The 22987-nt window shown below is 39.5% G+C and overlaps 1 protein-coding gene across 5 annotated transcripts in view; it reads right to left on the reverse strand.

The window, feature by feature from the left end:
• Positions 1-473: 473 nt before the first annotated feature.
• The window catches only part of myo1b (myosin IB), a 58449-nt gene continuing 35935 nt past the window's right edge, over positions 474-22987 (reverse strand). Inside the window, exons 8-32 of one of the 5 annotated variants that reach the window (XM_053234555.1) lie at positions 21386-21484; positions 20850-20953; positions 18552-18699; positions 17531-17649; positions 16696-16782; positions 16546-16611; positions 14689-14793; positions 13181-13243; positions 12748-12948; positions 12225-12451; positions 11895-12095; positions 10668-10761; positions 9288-9437; positions 9087-9155; positions 8891-8977; positions 8498-8584; positions 7700-7786; positions 6829-6915; positions 5252-5326; positions 5021-5155; positions 4133-4239; positions 3913-4045; positions 3651-3803; positions 2747-2877; positions 474-2651 (exon numbers count right to left, since the gene is read on the reverse strand). In XM_053234555.1, the coding sequence (XP_053090530.1) occupies positions 2522-2651; positions 2747-2877; positions 3651-3803; positions 3913-4045; positions 4133-4239; positions 5021-5155; positions 5252-5326; positions 6829-6915; positions 7700-7786; positions 8498-8584; positions 8891-8977; positions 9087-9155; positions 9288-9437; positions 10668-10761; positions 11895-12095; positions 12225-12451; positions 12748-12948; positions 13181-13243; positions 14689-14793; positions 16546-16611; positions 16696-16782; positions 17531-17649; positions 18552-18699; positions 20850-20953; positions 21386-21484 (2945 nt within the window). In that variant the 3' untranslated portion in view covers positions 474-2521. The remainder of the gene's footprint in view (positions 2652-2746; positions 2878-3650; positions 3804-3912; positions 4046-4132; positions 4240-5020; positions 5156-5251; positions 5327-6828; positions 6916-7699; positions 7787-8497; positions 8585-8890; positions 8978-9086; positions 9156-9287; positions 9438-10667; positions 10762-11894; positions 12096-12224; positions 12452-12747; positions 12949-13180; positions 13244-14688; positions 14794-16545; positions 16612-16695; positions 16783-17530; positions 17650-18551; positions 18700-20849; positions 20954-21385; positions 21485-22987) is intronic. The other 4 variants (XM_053234556.1, XM_053234558.1, XM_053234557.1 and 1 more) reach the window with 4 other exon arrangements.

Raw genomic sequence — 22987 nt, forward strand, 5'->3', positions numbered from 1 at the left:
ATTGGGTGCTATTTTTACATTCAACATGCACAATCTGTCAAGGTCTGCTCCTCAGGGATGTGCCACCAGCAGTATCCTTAAGCTGTGGAATTTCACCCAGGACAGCTTTCCAGATGTGATGGAAAACATCTGGTCCCAGCTGCTCTGCCCCTAAGTACTCCTTGGTCTTTAGGATGAACAATAGAGCTTGTGAGAACCACCATCTTGTTTCGGTTTATGATTTTAGTACAAATCCTGGAATAAGAAGTGCCAGGGCGGGGAGGAAGATGGACCCAGATGCCCACTCACACGATGTGTAGTCCACCTCATTTGGCTCACAGATAATATAGTTCATAAGCACAATACGATGAAGTCCAAAATATGCTAACTGAAAAGGCAAGAAATACTACCCCCCCCCCCGCCACCCTCTACATACTATCTGATATCAACAACAACAACAAAAAACCCTGATAATGACAGTATATCAAACCACATTGATTTGCCTAACTTATTTATTTGTTGCTTTAATTTAAAAAAGCAAAAAAGACTGCTTTTACTTTGTTGCATTTAGTCATTATAGAAACACATCCATGTTCTCTTGATACACCAGGTTACATTTAGTCATTGAAAATAGACACAAAGTTCTTTTCTCTTGAACTTCCTGACAAAAAAAGAGATTAACTATAGTATACTGCGCTGAAGACTGTACACAATCAATGAACATGTCAGTAAATTTGCACAATTTCCCCATCCCTCATCCCTCATGAAAAGGGAACAATAATCTATTCATCTTGACTACTGTTTACTGTTAAATTACATAATCATCTTAAAAGCTTGAAAATTATTGAACACCTGCAAAAGCAAATGTTAAATCTTCTCCCAGGGGCTGTGTCTTCAAAAATGTCTGCCAAGACCTTCATAAATTTAACACCACAAAATGTCCACTGAAGAATAAACAGAAAATATTATATTAAGTATTTTTAAAAGCAAAGCACCGACTTTCCTGATCAGTGACAAAAACCTAAACTGAACATATAGTTTACCTGTGTGGTTTGGTGGTGTAGTTCATACTGTGTTAGCATTCCAACATTTGAAATAATTCAATGTATAATGCTTGTTTCACACAAAAACATCTGGATTAGTCCCAAGTAAATCACTGCATATACCATTTGCCAGCTAAAAAAGTAAAACCACCCATATTCCGATGGTGAGAATGTGAAAAATTTAAGAAATAAGTAAATAAATATCAGCTACTATTAATAGCCTTCTACATACACAAAATGGGGTTTCCTGAAAATCATCCCTTTAGGTTTTATGAATTGGCTAGTGTACACGCAGTTATGAGTAATTAAGCAACATGGGACATCTTCATTCTACACTTTTTTGGGGGGGAGGGTAAAACAGCACAGCTTAGTCTCTGGTGTACATAAATTGCTCTCTGTCATTTCCTGAAGCTAGACATCACGCTAACTAATCTATTTCCATAAAAATCAGTTCAGCATGCCAAAAGCACTGATCAGGTTCTTCACTGAAGCTGACATTACTACATTCAGACAACTGAGAATGTCAATCAAGTACATTGTCAGAGATGCGGTGGTACTATGCTTTTCTGTTAGGTCTTCCTGAGCACTGTAGCTGTCAGTTTCCCAGATATTTCCTAAACACAGCAGGGGGAAGAACCAGAATCCTCTGAGAGATGGGATTGTTGTCAGTTTGTGCACATGAGTTTGGGATGCAGCTGTACTGCATTTTGCACAAGAGTAAGATCCACACAATTTTGAAAAATAAGTAGTATACAAAATTATTTTCTATTTTGAAAAAATACATTGTGGTCAAATGCAAGACCCACAAGGCCTTTGGGTTTTCTGAGATTACCTTCAGGCTGTAGAGATTACATGTTATTTGGCTTTGTAAATAATAAGGGTAATGTATTATGAATAAGGTCTACCTGAAAGGATCAGCTGTTGCAAAATTATAAAACTTTGGCAATTCAGCAAAAAAAAGTTGTGCACAGTGAGAATTAAAATGTGTAGAGGGAAAAAAACAAGAAAGCAAAGACAAACCAATCAAAATGTCTTTTTTTTTTTTTTACCCACGTGTAAACAAAACAAGTGCAAACTTTCAGCAGTAATTTGGAAATTGGACAAAATTCTCGCTTGCAATCTATGTGTACAGCACTTCACCCATTCACATGTACATGATGCCCAGACACTGTATGATGATCTATAGCATCATAATTACAACATTACTATTATTGTCTTGATTAAACAGGACTTTTAATGCACCCTATCCAAGACAGTCAGGAAAGAATCACCTCCCACCTCTATCCCAAGGTAAATATGAGGTCTGCTTTATGTACCCAAATACTGCTGTATGGAATATTTGAGTCTCAACAATGCAATGATTAAGTCTTTAAAAATATAAGATATGGCAATGACAAGAAAATAATTGCACAGTCATTTGAGAACTGTGTTTAAATTTGGGTTTGATGATGAAGAGTCATCGAAATGGCACCCTGAGAGGGAGTGAAGATGACTGGTCATTATGGGGATGGAACTGACACCTCCAGAAGGCGGTTGTTTTTACGTTTGCAGGCGACTTGATTGCTGCTCTTGGGTCCGCCCTGGATGAATTTGACACACACTTTATCCTGCTTGAACTGCACAAGGAATCTGGAAGCAACATAGGGAGAATAAATAATTACTAAAATCACTATAGTAGTTATGCTCATTATGTGTACATAAAAAACAGCATGAGGAACACCTACTCATCTGAGATGTCAACACTGACTGGTTCCACGTCGGCTGAAGCAGCCCCTGTGCGATAGAGTTTGGTGATGATCTCTATTAATCGATCACTGTTCAGCAAGAAGTCACCTTTGGCTGCTGATGCAGTGCCCTTCAGAGACAGCATAGTGGTAATGTTAGGATAAAGGTCATGCTAAAATCACTTCATACACTGAAGTGAATTTATATTTTAAATTTCACCAAAATTACACGTTGGACTACTTTAAAGGAAAAATCCACCCTGAATAACTTGCATATTAATCTTTATAAGTAACAGTCTTCAACAGCATCCAAGATTTATTTTAGTGTACTTCTTTCGTTGACATGTTGATTCCACTTTGGTTAATGGTTTCCTACATTACCTATAAATCTGATCAGATCAGGTTTTAGAGCTTCAACTTTCATGCTAATATGGCCTTCAATGACATCATGCTTGTTGTATCGCAGCTGCGTCCTATAGCTGCACTGTGTTTTGGATCTTTAAAGCCATCTACCATCTCCACTACTTTTCCGCTGGATATCTCGTTAGTATGATACTGAATGTCACTGGAAACTGGTAACTGAGAAAAGAAGCTCTCACTTTTATATTTAGGAGATAACAGTGAAACCTGACTGTTATCCCTTATGTTTGAGATCACTGAAATTTATTCTCCTATTAAACACCACAGTAAATGCACTAGCATTGTCCTCCTATGACATCAGAGCGGCACACAATGGCTAACTTCTCAAGGGAATAACATAAATACAGTGCCAAACAACAAATTTGGATCAGAATTGCTAAGCACATCACAAATATTTCTATATAAACATATTTAATGTGCTTCAGGTTGGAATTTTCCTTTAACATCATCTTTAACATCACTGTACAAAAGCATTATGTGTCACCTCTTTGAGCTTGAGAGCAAAGAAGCCATCATTCTGTGTGCTGACAGAGACACTGGCGAGATCAGGAAGCGGGACGCTGGCCTTTAACTGACCCGTCTTCTGATCAGCCAGAACAAAGTTTTTCTTGGTGAGGAGGAAGATTCTGGGAGCACCCTTAAAATGAGATACAGCGGTAAACGGTTAATTAGGCCTAATGTACGTTTGAATCACTGACTCGCTGAGCTGCTCAGGCTGATTTTAGGCAGTTCTTTCTGAAGCTCACCTTGCCATTGGCCCTGTTGATTTTATTAACCACATCTGCAAGAAGCACCTTCTCATCTACCACACTGTTTAGCTTCTGGTACTTAGGATTTTTGTTAATCTCCAGATAATCTCCTTTGAAAGGCTGCCCAACACTGTGGAACAAATAAGAATCATCTTGTAGTCCAATATCAGAAAAAAAAAATGATACATATGAATACAGTGTAAAAGCTTGTTCATACCTGCTGGGGTACAGAGCTTTCTTGTTTTTGAAAATCTTACTTGCTTCCAGTTTCTCCTCATAGATGGCTTTCTTCTCTTCTGTGAACTTGTTTCTGTATTTCTTGCACTGAATTTTAGGATGCAGTGGGGAAGATTTATAGAGGGTTAGCAGGGCTGTCCCTGATTAAGGATTTTCTTGTTTGAGCAAAAAGCTCAAGTAGACTAATGGCAAAAAGCTCATGAATAAATACATACATATTGAACACAATATGTGCATATGTTGTGTTACATAATTTATTGAACTTAATGAATATGAAAAATGTGTCAAAGAAAAAGGGGCATGGGGTAAGCTACATTATTAATGCACCTGTTGGTTAATTAAGATGGAAACTAGCATGGCTAGATGCCAATGTTTTGCACAGTTATGCTTGTAGTACATCATATGTACATTGGAACACCATTTACATTCCACCTTGTGTGACCCATCAGTTCATCCACATGGATGTGATGCAGAACTCATGCATGTGAACAAGTGAAAGAGAAACTTGTACAGACACGGATTTCTTGGTTCAAACGTAGATTTGCAGATGTATTTACAGATCTAATTATATATAAATCGTAAAAATCAAAAAACTAAATATTTACATTTATGGCATTTGGCAGAGGCCCTTATCCAAAGCGACTTACATTTAATCTCATTTTTATACAACTGAGCAGTTGAGGGTTAAGGGTCTTGCTCAAGGGCCCAGCAGCAGCAGCTTGGCGGTGCTGGGGATTGAACTCATGACCTTCTGATCAGTAGTCCAACGTCTTAAAGGTGTAAGTAAATGGTCTTAGGAACAGCCCTAATGGTTAGATCAGTGTTTTCTAAATAAAAAAATATGCTGCTGTTGAATGTATGGACTGACCCTCCACAGATGGAAGATCTTTCGGAGTTCCTCATGTGTGCCTTCCAGGAACAGGTAAGATCTTGATGGCCAGCTCTTATCAATTGGCGACATTGAAGGCAAGGTGTTCTTCAAACCAATGAAATACTTCTGTATCTGTAAATAAATGCATGCACACCAAGTGTGTGTTTAAACATAGCCATCTCTCAATAATGCAGAAAGTAAATGCGGGACAATTATTAACAGACGTACAATTCTCTGGATGGTGAACTCATAGATCTTCTTGCCAGCATTCGCTCTGAAGAACTTCCTGTATTCCCTTCGGACCTGAAAATGAAAAAGAACCTAATCTATCACTTGCAATCAGTCACACTGATGTTTGTTCGACCATTCTGATGAAAATCTGTGCAATGATCCTTTCAGGAAACAAGGTTAGTTTAAAACATTTGTTAGTAGAAAACAGGGAGATACACACATAAATGAATGCAGGGGAGAAAAATTACACTTGTCTTTTACCAATGCCAGAGGAAATTCCGACAAATTCAGTAATGTTGCTATTCCTGTGGTTACAGTAAGCAAGTAAAGTGTTAAAAATACTAAGAGTACGAAGAAAGTGGTCTCCTCTTTCGGTAAAGCATACAACAGCTTCTCCTCCTAAAAGACTGAGGACACTGCTAAAGCAAAATAAACCAGTCACCACACAAAAAAACATAATACCTACAACAGTGAGGAAAACTCAAAACCAAAAACACTAAAAAGCAACAAATACTCAGTTAGTTTGTTAGTTGGCATAGCATGCACACATCAGGCAGGAGGAGGAGGACAAGTTGATACACAGGTGAGAATAGGCAGGCAGACAGATAGACGGATAGACAGACAGGGAAAATCTCCAGGCAACCACAGTGGTGTCAGTGAAGGTCAGAGTTTCTGAGGATTCTGCATAAAAATTACACTCTTATTAAATGAAGGGCAAAAAATATTTGCCGTTTATCTATCCAGAAATGGCTTATCTAAAGCCCTGGATTATGAGAGCAGATTTGAATCTACTTCATGAAGCATGGCTTACAGTGCACTCTCATGGCACATCTAAAATCTCATCCTTACTTTCTACACATTAATCCATGTCAGCCCAGAGGCAGCATGGCCCTTCGTACTGTATACCAGGGCTTCCCAACCTTTTTAAACAAAGCAGACCAGACTGCAGCCCACAACATTTTTAAGAGAGAAGTGTGTGGGATGTGGGACATATGTTAGGGCAGGGGAAGCATTCTAGTGCTTTGAGATGTGTGTTGAGGCACAATGTGAATGGAATTTTTATATTAATGTTGGCTAACTAGCTTAGTGTTGGCAGAGAGCATTATGCCTGGAAATGCCGACCAGCGTTAAAAGTTTAATTAACAAATGAAGCTGATGTTAAAACCTGGAACTCATTAATCTTTCAGTTTTATTTATCGGATTTAATTGTTAAACGGCAGACTTTACCCTTGCTTAGTGCCCCTACTACTGCACTGAAGCAGCTTGGTACGACCTCATAGCCCTGTACTCATCTGCGACCGGGTGGTTAAGAACCTCTGTTGCATACATTCAGTGGTTTATTTTATACTTGGTTATTAGTCAGAGGCATGCAGAAGAGGGTTTACACTGGGCAAAACTACATTTTATTAAGCAGACATTTGATGCAGATATAAATGGCATCGTTGTCCGTTTTACGGCTAGCTTTATCATCTGACAGTGACACCCTGAGGCAGGTTGTTAGTGTGTGTTTTCATTTCCACCTTTGACAGAGTGGTTCATGATGGGACAGGGCCAGTGCACTAGTGGGCAGGTACCTTGAGTCCCAACCAGTAGGCCCAAATGACAGCGACAGCATGCTTACGCCTGGCCTCCTCCTTCAGCCGTTTTAGCTCTCTGCGTGCCTGTGAGAGAAGGAGGGAGAGGGACGAGGAATGCAGAAGAGAGTGAAGCTGTTGAAAACAGTAGAGCAGTATGAAGAGGAGGCACATAACCAGCAGAGAACAGGAGCAAACGAGTGGGCACTCACACAAAGCTACACTGTATTTCCATTATCAGTACTGTCCGATAAGGTGCTAGGCAGAAGTTATGCATTTGAATCAGCGGGGTTATCCCTCTGAATCACACAATTTCATTTCAGGGGACTGAGGTAATGGAGAGAAAATAAATCACTAACAGACTTTCAAGCTGCTCATCACACACAAATACACATACACACACAGAAAAATGGACACTTGGTAAAAACCAAGCAAGGCCAAACAAAACTGTTTGGTCAGATCATGCAAAGAAATATGGTAAATGGAATGGACTCTTACATATGCTAAAATCATATATATCTCCTCATATACCTCATGTGTTTACTCTTAGTGGTGCACTCTGAGAAGCCCAAAGTTCTCTTGCTGCATGGCAATTTGCCCATATACCTGGAAGCATGTCTGAATGAGCTTAAATCCTGCCAGAGCAAAGAGGCTTAAGATTGGATCCTTAAGCTACAACTTCATCCGAGTTAATATGTGCTACATTTTATGGTTAGGGGAATGTGAGCTATGATACAATACTCTTAGCATGCATGAGATGAGATGGGATGGGTTCAGGGCACTGAGGCTCATGGTCCTCTCAACCTCAGTGCAATGCTGAGATGAAAGGAAGGAAATCATTGACAGCACCCCTTACACACATCATCAATACCTTAGTTCCTTGCCAGCCGGCCCATATGATGGACACGGCATGTTTACTCCGAGCCTCGTGCTTTAAGCGCCGCAGTTCTCTCCGAGCCTTGTTTAGGTTTTTTTATTTTTTGGGGATTTCAGAGGAAGGTAAAGAAACATGAAGTTAGAAGCACAAATTGGGTAAGACTATTAAGAGAAAGCAGATAAAAGCAGACAGCAATAAGCATTCATAAAGATGAACCATAAAGATGTATGATGCAAAGAGTCTGCTGCAACATTTACATTATAATGTCTTTGATTATAATGTATGTTCAAGTAGGATAATACTGGCAATGCATGCCTATACTTGCATAACATTGCAACTCATGATGGTCAAGCATAAAATTTGAATGAAAAAATTCTTTGATGCTTATCTGGGGAAAAAAAGGTCATGGAGCACAGAGATAACATGCTGCTGCAAAGGGCAAAGGATGACAATGATAATGCCTTTATCTCGGACCAAGATTCCTCAAGCTTAGTTTAGACTATAATATAAATCTAGGCAAAAAGTATGTTTAAATTCAGACAGCATTATCATTTCAACCAAGAAGTATGTTAATGCTACATGAGTGAAGGTTTGAATAAGATGTTAGTATGTTCCCAGAATCCAACTCAAAATGTAACCTACGAATGAGCAAAAAAAAAATAAATAAATAATAATAAAAAAAAATTAGTCAGACAGCCAGCTACAGGAAGTTAGTGGATGGGTAGACAACACAGTTTCACTGGACAGATGCTCGGAATGCCTCAGAAACTAACTAGCCGGCTGGTTAAATACCTTCATTCCCAACCAGGCTGCCCAAATGACAGACACAGCACGTTTATTCCGAATCTCCTCCTTCAGACGCTGCAGTTCCCAGCGAGCCTGCAGGGGTTAGCCAATGAGGCCAGGCAGCAGCACACACAAGAGGATAAAGATTAGAATAAAGAAGAGAAGAAGTACAGAGAGACACAGAGTGAACGAAACAGAGACAACCGCAGCACTGAAATAAGCAATAGTGAGTTTAAGAAGGAAAAGCAGCTGAAGGAAAAGGTGCCGCTCTCTAAACCAACTGTGTAATGTGTTGGCAAAAGCCAGTGGAGTTTGGTGGATCTTGACCTGAAAATGAGACGTTTGCCCAACTTGTGGTTTCCTTTTGTGATTAATTTTCTTTCAAATGAGACTCAGTACCTGTGTTCCATGCCAATAGGCTGCAATAGTGGTCACTGCCTCTTTGCATCTCTTCTGGTATTTCAGTTCACGCAGCAACTTGCGGGCCTGGGAGAGACAGAGTGATGAGGAAAAGGGAATAATGGCACAATTCTCAGAGACATGGTGCCCAGAAATAACTGAAGAGAAACAGAGTAATGCTGAGTTTTATTCCTACCTTCCATCCTCTGATGAAAGACTGAACCACTATGGAGGAGCTCTTGATCTTCTGGTATTTCTTTTGTTGCTGTAATCAAAAGCATCAAGAAAATGCTAAGTGCCACGGAAGTTAAAAACGGCAATACATTTACTGATTAATAAGTCAAAACCAGCAAGACAAGAAAAGGCAATTTGTGCAGAGAAAGGAAGATGAACCTACAGCGAATCTGCGGTACCATGCGGCCACCACCACCTGGCTCTTCTTCAACAGCAGGAAATGTGTGCGGCACTTCCAGCCACGGTAGATCTTTTGGATGAGTGTAGCCAAGTTCTCCAGACACTGCCTTCTTTTCTCCTCCAGGAAAAAGAGCTGAGATAAAACAAAAACCACAGTATGAACACAAATGCCAGCAGAGAACTAATGATCAATCACACAATGATCACAATGATCAATCGCCCAAGATCCTGGGAGTCTTATACTAAATAACCAACATGAGACTAAATTATTTATAATGATTTAGGAGGAGTATTCCTGCTTCATGCCCAGTGTTCCTGGGATAGGCTCAGGATCCACCGCAACCCTGACCAGGATAAAGTGGTTACTGAAGATGAATGAATGAATGAATGAATGAATGAATGATAAGACCTCTGCAGGTCCTCTGGACCTGCCTCAATCCACCTGGTGCATGACTATAATTTATCACAAGCTTAATATCAAAATCCCACTATCCAGTGTCACCCAGAATAGGACGGGTTCCATTTTGAGTCTCCTAATGTTTCTTACTTATGCCATATTATGGGAGTGTTTTTCTTGCAACTACATTTGGACTGCTCATTAAAGGATCATTGATTTTTAAAAGAGCTATACAAATGCACTGAGCTGAATTGTATTACCAACCCAGTAGACATGTCTTTCATATCAAGCACTGGTGAAAACTATTGGTGAAAATTACAAAAATGTCCAGCAACCAATATCATAAAACTAGGCCAAACATTAACTAACATCCTCTACGATTAGACCAATATTGACAATGGCTGCCAAGTATACCCTACTCCTGGCATTCGTGTACAACAAATAGCTATATAATACTGCTTCCTCAGATATCTGCAGAGCTGGATGTTGTTACTAGAAGAGCAGTTGGGGATAAAGATTACAGAGGTGGAATGTGCATGAATAATATCACACTCTGAACATTTTCAGCCATTATGATGTTGAGGCTCAGCACAGTCATTTTTTACTCCGTTGAAGCCTTTTAACTACAATCTGCTTTCCCATGCTAACTGGCAAACAGGAATGTATAAGTGAAACCATGTGTTTGACCTCATCTTTTTTTGGTGGAGGGCTGATAATGATATTGGAGAAGAACAACTTCCTGTTTGAAAAAGCTGTTCAAAACTCTGTAGCATGAACACATTTAATTTTTATAACAGCCTGTTACCTTAGTAATCGTATTTCTAAATCTTTTTCAGCATAGATCTTGTCTGTATTTTCCTATTAACTATCTAATTTCTGTGATTTCATATCTGCTTATTGCATTTCACAAGCTTTAGATATACAAAAGCACAGTGAAGAGAATTTAAGGAGTCTAACACTACTCACAGTTCTGGGATTCCGGATAAAGATCTTGGAGCGCCCGTAGGAGAACTCCTCTTCAGGTACCTCCAAGTTTTTCAGGAGGACCTCCACACCTTCCCTGCATTCACACAATCCAAGATTCATTGCCTCATGGTTTTGATCAGTGTATCCATACCAGTAGAAGTAATAGTAACAGACAAACATCAGCAACAGACAAAACAATGAAGCAAATGGGGGTACTGGTAGTATGACTGTGCAAAGAAAAAATGCAGTAAACATTACAATCTACCCCACATACAAAGGTAGCACAAGACAACAAAGGTGTCAGCATACCACTGAAAGATACAGAACTGCTTAAGCAATTCTAACATGCGATATGATTCAGAGTTATCTTATTTTTCAATGAAACATGAGTCATTCCTGGTGGCAGTAATGTGCGGGAATTCTGTCCCAGCATGTCTAGATATAGCTGCGTTCTAAGGAGCCCTGTCTCTGGATAAGAACTGTTAAATTGTTGCTCTAGATAAACAGCATAACCAGGCCAGACATGTTGACATAACTCTCTACGTGCTGGATATCAAAAGTTTTTTTTTTCCCCCAAAGCAAGAACAAGACATAACATGTTTGGGTCAAAGTTATAGTTTTGATTTACATAATATTGAATTAGATGCTTTAAGCCATTGTAAGTGATGTTGCCAATCTTGCTAACAGCGTGGAACATTTAGCCATCAGAAGGTCCACCCACTCATTTTAGTCCCATGCCCTCCAACCAAACCTCTCTCTAAAACCTTTTCCTCTTAAGACATGTATATACACACACAGTGAAATGGTATCATGATGTCGCAACATGATCCAAAAAGTGTTGTTGTGGGCTCTTCTTCACACCTGTTTCCAGATTAAGCAACTAAGCAAAGCCTCCACTGAAATTGTACCTAGGTGTGAAACAAAGCTCACTAACTATACCAACAACCTTAATCCTAGGCTTATCCCTTAATTCATGAAGCTAGCTCTTTCCATCCTCATACCCATGTATACTTTTTTTCTCAAACCATCTGTTTTAGTGATAGTAATCAGGATGCTTAACTGACGTGTTCTAAAATTAATTACAGCAGATTTAAATTTAGACATCTGGCAGTGTTTTGGTCATTTTTATGTTGAAGTCAGGAGAGCTATGCCATGAGAACTGTATGAACAGTGAGCATCTGCTCCATTGACCTAAAATATTCTAATGCTTGTAGCTGGTTGTCTGACCTGGCAGGGCCTTTCCAACGGGGCCAGGTCTGCTTACAGAGCATCTTGTAGCGCTCCAGGCAGGGTTCGTAAGCTTGGCGGAAGGCATATCCTGCCCGTCTAACACGCACATTCTCCATCAGGCCCAGGTAGCGCACTTGGTGGCACACCAATGAATCTGTGAAGATTTGAGCTGACTTCTTGTCATTGGGTTTGATGCATCTGGAAACACAAACAAGACAACACGAGGAGGATTACTGAAACTTTGCTTGTGTTTAACTGCAAGCTATTAAAACAAGTGTCTTGACTTAACCACTTATGTGTTTGGGTGCTGATAATTGCCATTCTAACCTAATGTAGTTAGGGTTCTTGGTCTGTAAGTTCCTCATGAGTGTGCTCACTGATGCTTTGAACTGGAATCCGGCTGTAGGAGGCCTCTTCAGGTTGACTTTGGCAGGGTTGCCCTCTGGGAAAAGTAATTTCATCAAGCAATGGTTGGCCTTGTACATAGCCTGGGACAGGTCTCTGTATAGCAGGTCATTGTTTTTGTCCACAAACCCCTCTACCCGATACAGCACCTACGCAAGGTATTAGAAATTAGTCAGTTAGACAGATTCCCATGGGTTGGTTTTCATCTACAACATATTTGTGGGTTTTCTTTAACACACAGTATGTGCAGTATTTCCAGTTGTTTAGCGTGATGAACTTGTTACTAAAGCTGACTTCTGGAGATTTCAGAACAGCACAGATCTGTTGTAGTCAGTAATATATCAATATCAATAACACACAAGTCAAACAAAGGATGGTATATGCTAAGGTAATGTTTGCATCAAGTGACAGACAATGCAATTATGCATGTGTGTGGGTACCTAACCTTGCCAGCATAGTGTTGGATTCGAAAGCAGCTATGAGGCAAGCTGTGGTCTGTGAGGAACTTTGAGTTTTTGCTCAGGCGGCTCTCAAAGTGCTGATGTTCAGCACAAACAGTGTTCAGCTTGTCCAAGAAGGTCTCATCTGTCACGGTCCCGGGCCGCAGACACTCCTCATCAAGCATGGCCAAGATCCCATTCTGGTTCTGAGGGTTATAAAATAGATTATAGACCAACTGAAATTCAAGATAGCTTGCTCAGCGAATGATGTCATATACCAAAAAGTACTGAATGAATGGATAATAGCATGTTCTTATGAACTAACTCACTTATATTTTGAATATGATATATAATTTTTGGGTAAAAATATGGAGTCAACATCACAAGCAAATGAGCAAAGAAAGTATTTTTGTTTAAAATGAATTCAGCCTGACTTACATTTTCAATGAGGTCACAGATGATGGCATTGTTGAAATACTCAATGTTGGTCCATTCAATACCCTGTAATAAAACACAAACAAGAATCAAGATTTGCTGTCTCTCTTCCAGCTCTTTGCCGTGATTCTAATAGTATTATAAGAATTCCCACTTACACTATACGGCCAGAAGTTTGTGGACAACTGACTATTACACCCATATGTGCTTTCTGAACATCCCATTCTAGATTTAGTCCCCCCCTTTGCAGTTAAAATAACCTCCACTCTTCTGTGAAGGCTTTACACTAGATGGAAAGGAGTATGGCTGAGTTTGGAGTATGGCTGTGGGGATGTGCTCAGTCAGCGTTCCAATATATCCAAAGGTGTTCAGTGGGGTTGAGGTCAGGGCTGTGTGCAGGCCACTTGAGTTCTTCCACACCATCCCTGCTAAACCATGTCTTTATGGACCTTGATTTTTGCACGGGGGCACCGTCATGCTGCAACATATTTGGGCCCCTTAGTTCCAGTGACGGGAAATTATAATGCTATAGCATACAAAGACATCTTATACAATTGTGATGCTTCCAACTTTGTGGCAACAGTTTGGAGAAGAACCACATATGGGTGTAATGGTCAGGTGTCCACAGACTTTTGGCCATATAATCTTACAGATTTCACACACAAACCTTAGTGGTTTAAGGGGTAAAACCAGGCAGGCTTTTTATACCAGGTATCCACACAGATGTTAAGTGTTGTGGTGGAAGAAATAACAGAGATGATGTTTTCATCAATTAAGTGAAATAATTTGAGAGCACCATCTGTCAGGCTTGTAGGCTAATTTGGCCCACAACATGGGTCGACTGTGAATGTAATGAGCTAAAAAAATTGCTGCAGGCTAATTTGGCTATGTGAACAGCTTCATGAGGAGATAGTGAGTATAAGTGGGAGGGCAAGTAGTGGAAGGGGAAATCTACAGTGTGGACTGGGTGGACTTCTCCCCAGATCACTGAATTTTCCTCCCCAGTCTCCAACACGGAGGTATTTTCCCATGTACTGGCCTGGAACTGGTCCAGAGAGCTGAATATTATAGTGTGGAGGTCATGGCTGCGTTAGGGCACATACTCAGTGCTCAGAAAGCAAACATAGCCCATAAGCCCTCAGGGACAAGTGTGTTTACCCATGCTGTTTTGAGGGATTACTTCTGTGCAAAATTCGCAGAGTAGGAGTGAGCAGCATTCAAATGAAGAAGTAGATAGGATGATGAAATGAGTTGGCAATTAAGAGGCTGCTCAAGGCTGTGTTAATGCATCAAGGTTGATAAAAGCCTGGCATAAAGGTACTTCGTGAGGTTTTATATTAACATAATGTTCACAAAAAGCACTGTGTGAAGGACTGTCCCAGATGACATTAGTTCTCAGATCTATATAGGAAGACCAGTTAATTGAGTAACTATAACTAAAGCGTACTATTACTACTATTGATCTTAAACATTTCAGATATTGTGTGATGGCAGAAAAAAACATATCTTACCTCACGCACATACTCCTCCTGCTCCTCACGCAGGGTGAGCTCGATGAAGATCTGCTGAAGCTTCTCATTGCAGTAGTTGATGATGAACTGCTCAAAGCTGTTGTCCTGTGGGACAAACCAGATGCAGTGTGAATGTGTGTGCCATTTAAATTGCATTTGTACTGGGATAATTCAGATGCATACAACAGCCAAAACATTAAGCACAGCAAACCTTCTGACTGATATAGAACCACCTATGGTTGGCTATAAATCACTGTACTCTCTTAGCCTCCTTGTTTTTATCTAACTAACTTAAAATTAAAGCTTGGTATTTCTAATAAGTAATGTATACCACCAAAAGGTAGTATAACTAACACTAACAAACATCTCAATACAGTCAATACAGTGAAGTGTTAATATAGCAACAGCAATTAGCTTAGTATTTATTGTTAAAGGTTAAATAATGGCTGTGTTAGTTATGATTCATTTGTTACAGGTTAGATGATGATCAGGTTGGCATTTTGCTAAATTTTGTTAAATGCTGCAAAAGACTTGTTCTGTCTATTTTTATGAGAGGCTTTTGTGTGTTCACCTCTGCCATTCAGAAACAAACCCGGTGTGTGTTAGACTAAAAACCACTGGTGTGCTTTTGGCACCAGGCAAAAGCTTCAAAACTAATTCAAAAGGCTGCATATGGTACACTGGAAAGACTCAGTCATCTCTTTGTTTAACTTGGCAGTACCAGTTTACAGCTGGCCTCCCTACAAACATAGCCTATTGGCACCTCAGCCTGAAGCTGACTAAGTAATGGTGAAATCAGGTTCAACAGCTGCTTTTTCAAAGCGCGAGAGTAAAACGGCTCCATGGTTGTATTAGCTATTCACTGTACGGAAACTACATGTAAAGCACTGCAAATCTTGGGCTGTTTCAGCAACTCAGACCCGGAGGTGCAACTTTACTACAGCCAATGATGCAATGTCAGGTACATAAACACTGACACTGCCAACACTGCAGCTAATGTTGCACCTCACGGCTGGTCATGCACCTTTGCAGTATAAAATTATAGAAAGAAAGGCTAAATTAAGACTAGGATTAAATGCTCTAATCGCAGCAAGCACACTGCCACATCACATCCTCAGAGGAGTACTTACTCCATCCTGTTGTCCCAGACACAAAAACAAACAACAATAACGACATTAAGGAGAAAGGAACACAGTCAGACAGCAGGCAAATGTAATGGACAAATCCAAATAAACAGTGGTGAATTTTACAGACAGGTGAATATTATTGCCATGGCCAGTGTTAAAAACAAGCAGTGCTGACATACTGCTAACTGCAAGCAAACCAATAAGTAGTGAATATAACCGTTTCCTGTTAGGCATGCTTGTCATGAGCAAACTTGAATGGTACCAGATGGCATATATGAATTTACAACTTTACAAAAAGTATATTTGGTAATAAATTCACTTACACTATGTATAACACTGTGTACAGATCGAAGAACTGACAACAAACATTCATCAGAGGAGAATAACTTTCATATTATGTTTCAGACAACATAAGATATGGCATATAAATTTAAATAGAGAAGTATAATGATAGTATAATTTGAAGTATAATTTGCAACTTCTTGTTTAGTGATGTGTTAAACACTGAACAAGAATTACTGATATACTGGAGGTACTGTTCTTATAAGTGACTTGATAGTGTGTGATGATATTTCTTGATTAGTGCAAATAGGAGGCATTTTAGAGCTCTTATGTCATATTTATTTAACCAGACAGGTCTTTCTTGTTGTTACTGTTCCCTTAGTCATTAGCCAACAAGTCTAAACAGAAGCAGTCTACAAGCAGATGACTCCTCCTGGATAAACCTTACCTCAAAGATCTCAAAACCATAAATATCCAGGACCCCCATAACCTTCTTCCGGGCTTTGGTCTGAGCCTAAACATAAAAGATGACAAAGCGTTATTCAGTGTTTAGCATTAAAGATGATAAAATGATACAAAAATAACTTTGGGTCCATACCTTGATGCTTTCGTTTATTCGATTCACCAGCCAACTAAACATGCGGCTATATAAGTTTTTGGCAAGTGCATCACGTGCATAATAGGCCTAGAACAAACAGAATTTCCAGTTATTTGCTTAAGCTTTAATAATAACCATTCTCTCATTATTTCATTAAAAACAGTGAAAGGTTAGAGGCTTTGTGAACAAAGGGCAAAATAAAATTTTCTGAGTTTTAAGAGTCTCAAGAGCTGGCACTGAGCCCTGACTGTGTAAGATCATCCATCAACACGTCAACGTGGCAGCAGAATGCAGTAAGAGGTTGAACTCTAGATGACATTAAGCTAACGGCACACAGATAGAACAGTGCTTGGCTAGTGTCACCCAGATTACAATCACTACAGGTTCTGATAGTGATATGAACACTCTATGAAGCTAAAGGTAAAAAATTCCATGTTTAGACCTGTGGCTATGAATTCATGCTGAAATTGCTTTATCTTGTTGGACGTTTGCAAGAAGAGAGCCTGTCCTTTAGAGTAATGCTCCAGCTCTGTGGAGTGCCTTCTTACGAAACGAAAGCTGTTCTCAGGACTAGCACCTATAAGATGAGCCAATACCCCTCATCCTATTTTTCTGAATGCCATTTAAAATGTGAAAATAATATTAATTTACAAACAAAGTTCTGAAATTATCATCATGTGTGCATTTACATTGTTTACGGAGACATACTGATAAATATTACAAGACTTTCCCTCAAGTTGTTTGCCCCAAGGAGAGATGGATACAAAAAGTAACATGTAAGAGCTAGTAAAGGCAACAGAGATAATTTATGGTAAGAGAGGTGAGGTAAGTCAACCTGAGCAACGTTGAGTGTTGTTGACACTTTCTCCATCTTAGCTTCCACCGTGCGAAAACTGAATGCTCGTTCCAACACTGACTGATCAATGCCCAACAGCTCACACATCTCCTTCAGATCTGGGAAAGGAACAGTGCAGACGAGTTACACACAGAACAGACACGCTAACCACATTGTTAAAGTATAAGAGAAAAATAATTTTTGTATGGGAATTATTCCCCACCATAAAGTAGAGTTAATGACTTATACTTAATGACATTTGCATTTTATGTTTTGCTCATATTCTATGGCCTATTAGAGCAACAAAATAACAGGAAAATGGACTCATGACTATGTTGAAGGTGGGATTTCTGCACATTGAGTGCTTATGTAAAAAGTTAAAGCAGGAAACCTCTTAAGGTGCCCCTCTGGTAGGTTTTTCAAAAGATCTGGTCAATATCAGACCTAGGTCCCCTTGAGAAATTTAGGCACTACAAAAAATGAACCCTCTTCCTCTTCCTCTTCCAGGAAGAACTGCAAATATGCAAGTGACTGAAGATGGATAGCAATCCTCACGAAATACTACCATTAAGTTCATACAGGCACTTAAACTAATACGAGTTAGCTTTTTATTTTTATTTGAGCCATGAGAACATGCAAATTACTATCCATGACACATCTGCTCGAAGATTTACAGGAAAATTTATTTAAATTTATTTGCACAATCAACTATAAGAGCAACATTGTGTCCCACAATTAAATACTCTCAAATACAAACAGTATCAGGTTTTTAAACCTCCAAGGCAAATATCAATAGATGGCAGTACAGTTCAACCAGGTGTACCAACAGACAAAGTAATGTATTAGACAAGGGTCCAGTTACCTCGCATCTACTACACGTGATTTCCTTCATCAAGGATTTGATTTCCTTCATCAAGGATCTGATTTTTCTGCCTAACTATAATTTGCATTAACCTGCATTGCATCTGCACTACCAAAAGCAGAGGATGAACAAAGCTTTTCCACCAGGTAAAATGCTCACCGTTCTTGTCCTTAACCCGACTCTCATCGAAGCCGTTGACTCGTGACTCGGGCTTGAACTCTATGTTGCCCAGCTTGAGCACAGCAGCCACCAGCTCCAGTACTGACTGCACCTCGTCCTCCATGAAACCCACAATCTGCATGGCATTCTGGATAAAAGAAGGGAAAATTCCTCAGTCACTACAGCTCAGATAATAGATTTAATGGAAGCCATCAAGTAACAAAGCAGACTGACAAGTAATGGACACAGAGTTTGCTGGGTAAAAACAATATACTAATATGACTATGCTAGATATTTTGGTCATTTTTGGTCATTTGGTCATATTTTGGTTATGGAAACCACAGGCTGATGTAGGAAGGTCATGGTAAGGAGGAGACCCTCGGGTAGGTTTGAGAGGAAGACTTGCATAAAGAAGAAAGCATTTAACCAAATAATTTAGGAACTATATGTTTATTTTATCCTACTGAAAGCACTACTACAGAAAGTTTAGTTCGATCCTCTCCAAAACCAAATCCACAAGCAAATAACAAAGTGGAGAGTATTTTCACAGTAAAGAACAGATTTATACAGAGCTTTGACTATCCACTCATGTCCTTATCCTAACTTACAAGATAAGGATAAGCATGGCACAATAATCATAGAGTAAGCCTTCAGTAAACATAGCCTGTTCTTTTTCTGTATATCAGGCATGTCAGAATGTGAAGCAGGACAGAGATGATGTAAAATGAATGTTTTCCACTGCGTGCAGTATTCTGTACATCTTACCAAAACTAATTTATGATTGTTTTGGTAGTTTCGACAGTCATTCAACAAAAGCGATGACTCACTGTTACTTCCCAAAGATGCAACAGTCTGAATAAATCATAAAGCACAAAAGGTAAGTATTGTCCAATTATTTGGCCATGATCTCGGTCACAAGAGGCAGAGACAGAGACTCGGAGGACAGAACTAGTTGAACTATGGTTTTTTAAATACTAGCAGAGCTGGGCTTAGAACTATTGTCCAGGAGAACACAGCATTGTCTGCTGAAGTCACTAATTCAAACCAGCTCTGTTGGGTGCAGACATCTAATGATCATGGCAAGTACAGAACATGATAAGATGTGAAATGATAAAAATGGTGAAATATAATCTTGCCAAGACTATCACATTTTACTGTATGAATGGGATTAAAGGGAAGGAGACGGCAAAGCCGAAAAACTTTAAGAGGGATACACCTGCTAATTGCTTCTATTAAATACTGGTGCGGGTGAAATTAAATTAATCTTTCCTTTGTGTAAAGCTGCTGCATATAATAGCACTAAGGACAACTGCTATGAAGATCTCAGACTCCATCTTAAAGAGAATGGACAAGAGCAGATCTACTCTCGCGCCATCAAACAGCTCAATTAAACTTAGGCAATATCTGATCTCTATCAAGGATGGCATGTCTAGTGACACATTTATTGCTTTGGTAAGTTACCAAATAATCTAAAATCTATGAACTTTACAGTTTAAATTTTTTAAAATTCAGTATTAAAGCTGATTTGTGATACTTGTATAAACAGTTTCAGTTATAAGATTATGTTTGATTCTATTCTCTTTACATTCTGTCAGCAGTCAAAAAGAATATGGTCTTAGAATGGAATCCTTAAGGCATAAAATACTACTTATTTTCTTATAATAAAAATACTTTTGTTTGGCGCTATGACTCTAAATACAGACAGCTGTCATTCCGCCTTTGGAAATTAAAAGTTGACTGAGTAATACTGGCCGTGGCCATCCCACAACAGGCTTGCAGTACTTGTTTGCAGCAGGAAACACAAAAAGGCAGCCACACTTCCATCCTGAGGTGAAGCCAAGTATGACAACTACTGGCAGGTAGCTAACTATAACCATTAGCTTTCTTTTATTTATTTATTTATTTTTTTATCTGTTGCTACAAAGGAAAAAAAATGCCTTTCCCTTGTGGTCAAAACTAGTATAATATGCAAATTGGCAGCCAGGTGTTCTTAGCCAGTATGTTGTCATATAGATACAGTACAGCTTACTATGGTGAGAGGTGTCTGAACCTGTAGCCCGCTCAGTGTTCTTATACTGGTGAATCCTATTTAATCAACACTCACAAAGTTTTATCCACTTAACGAGCTATTTCAAAAGGATCATTTCACTAGTGAGTGGCAAAGCACAGTCCAAGTCCACATTTTCTCTGTTACTGCCTGTGCTTTGTGTAGATGTAACTTGACAAGAGTTGTTGACAAGGTTAGCCATGTGTGGTTACACGTTTGTGTGTGTGAAAATAAATGACTGAATAACTCACCCTAACTGTCCTAAAGTTTGCAGCATCATCAAGTCCATTGACTGTGGCAGAATCAAGACTCAGATAATTATATTTGCTGAAGTCTCGGTCCAACTTTAGTAGCTCTGGAAAAAAGAAAGCATGTATTTTAGAGGACGTTTGAATCAGCCCTGAACTCCCAGATTTTCCACTATGGTTACACACACAATTCCCATTCAATTCCAATATTACATACCCCAAAAACATACTTTTGTTCAGCTAGGATTATAAAGGCACACTGCCTCCAGGGTCCTTCAGCTATTTGATCTCTGAAATTAAAGCCCACTACATTGTTCTCTTGCAGTAAGCATGGCAACAATGGCCAAGGTCCAGTAAAACAAGTGAGAACAATAGCTGCTGGCCCAGTTACTCAGGGTTTTCCCTACTGTTTAAAAAACAAAAACAAATCTTCTTGTACCTCAGTTCTGCATAACCCCATGCATAAGAATGATAGTCATGTGTAAAGCTGTATGTAACAAGCCTAAGAACACAGCATGTAAATGCTTGTTGTCTCTTACTGAGTGTTTCATCTGATGCTCCAGATAACAGCTGGTAAAAGATGTGGAAGTTTCTCTCTCCTCTTGGCTGCTTCACAACACGAGATTTCTCCAAAAGATCTGAAGGAAGAAAGCATTATAACATTGGTAAGCACAACTTTTGTCATTCCACTGGCCAGAATATTCAAAAAGGCCACCCCCTTCAAAGCGCATCTGAGATCTGAAGAACACACAATGTGTCTGTTTCCAGGAGGGACAAATATTTGCATACTCAAGGTGTCTGCAGTGTATGTAGCCTCTCATTGTCTATTGTGTTTGTGATAGAACAGGAAATCTCACAGGAGAGATCTGTCTGGAAGGGTGCCTCACTGCACACTAACTGCACTTATTAGAGCCATTATTGTGATCATAAAGTCTTCAATCTTGTCTATTCTGAGATGGGATTCTGTTTTACCATCATATTTTGACTAGCATAGGCATGCTGTATCCCTGCTGCAAAGTTATTGGGTCTTGCCCCACTTCTTCAACTCCAAAAAAGGAATATACAGTCAGGTCCATAAATATTGGGACAGTGACACAGTTTTGGTAATTTTGCCTCTGTACACCACCACAGTGGCTGAAGCGTAGACTTTCAGCTTTAATTCAAGGGGTTTAACAAAAATATTGCATTAACCGTTTAGGAATTACAGCCATTTTTTACAGAGTTCCTCCATTTTCACAGCCTCAAAAGTAATGGGACAAACTAATATAATCATAAATATTAGGATTATTTTTATTACTTGGAGGTAAATCCTTTGCAGTCAATGACTACCTGAAGTCTGGACCCCATGGACATCACCAAATGCTGAGTTTCCTCCCTTGAGATGATTTGCCAGGTCTTTACTGCAGCCATCTTCAGTTGCTGCTTGTTTGTGGGCCATTCTGCCTTCAGATTTGTCTTCAGTAAGTGAAAAGCAGCTCAGTTGGGTTGAGGTCAGGTGACTGACTCGGCCATTTAAGAACATTTAATTTCCAAGCTCTTGGGCTGCTTTCACAGTATGTTTTGGGTTGTTATCCATCTGTACTGTGAAGCGCTGTCCTATCAGTTTTGCAGCAATTGAATGAATCTGAGCAGAAAGTATAGCTCTGTACACTTCAGAATTCATCCTGCTACTTCTATCAACAGTCACATTATCAATAAACCCCAGTGACCCAGTTCCATTGGCAGCCAAACATGCCCATGCCATAACACTGCCTCCACATGTTTGACGGATGATGTGGTATGCTTTGGATCATGAGCCTTTCCTTTCCTTCTCCATACTTTTCTCTTCCCATCATTCTGGTACAAGTTAATCTTGCATCAGAACTGGTCAGGCTTTTTTTAGAGGTTTTTTAGCAAAGTCTAATCTGGCCTTTGTGTTCTTGAGTGTTACCAGCGGTTTGCATCTTGAGGTAAACCGTCTGTATTTACATTCATGAAGGTGGCTCTTGATTGTAGACTTTGACAATGATAGGCCTACCTCCTCCAGAGTGTTCCTGACTTGGCTAGATGTTGTGAAGGGGTTGTTCTTCAATAAGAAAAGAATTCTGCAATCATCCGATTAGTTGTTTTCTGTGGTCTCCCAGGCCTTTTGGTGTTGCTGA

This window comes from Pangasianodon hypophthalmus, chromosome 5 (genome assembly GCF_027358585.1).
Source record: "Pangasianodon hypophthalmus isolate fPanHyp1 chromosome 5, fPanHyp1.pri, whole genome shotgun sequence".
Classification (NCBI taxonomy): domain Eukaryota; kingdom Metazoa; phylum Chordata; class Actinopteri; order Siluriformes; family Pangasiidae; genus Pangasianodon; species Pangasianodon hypophthalmus.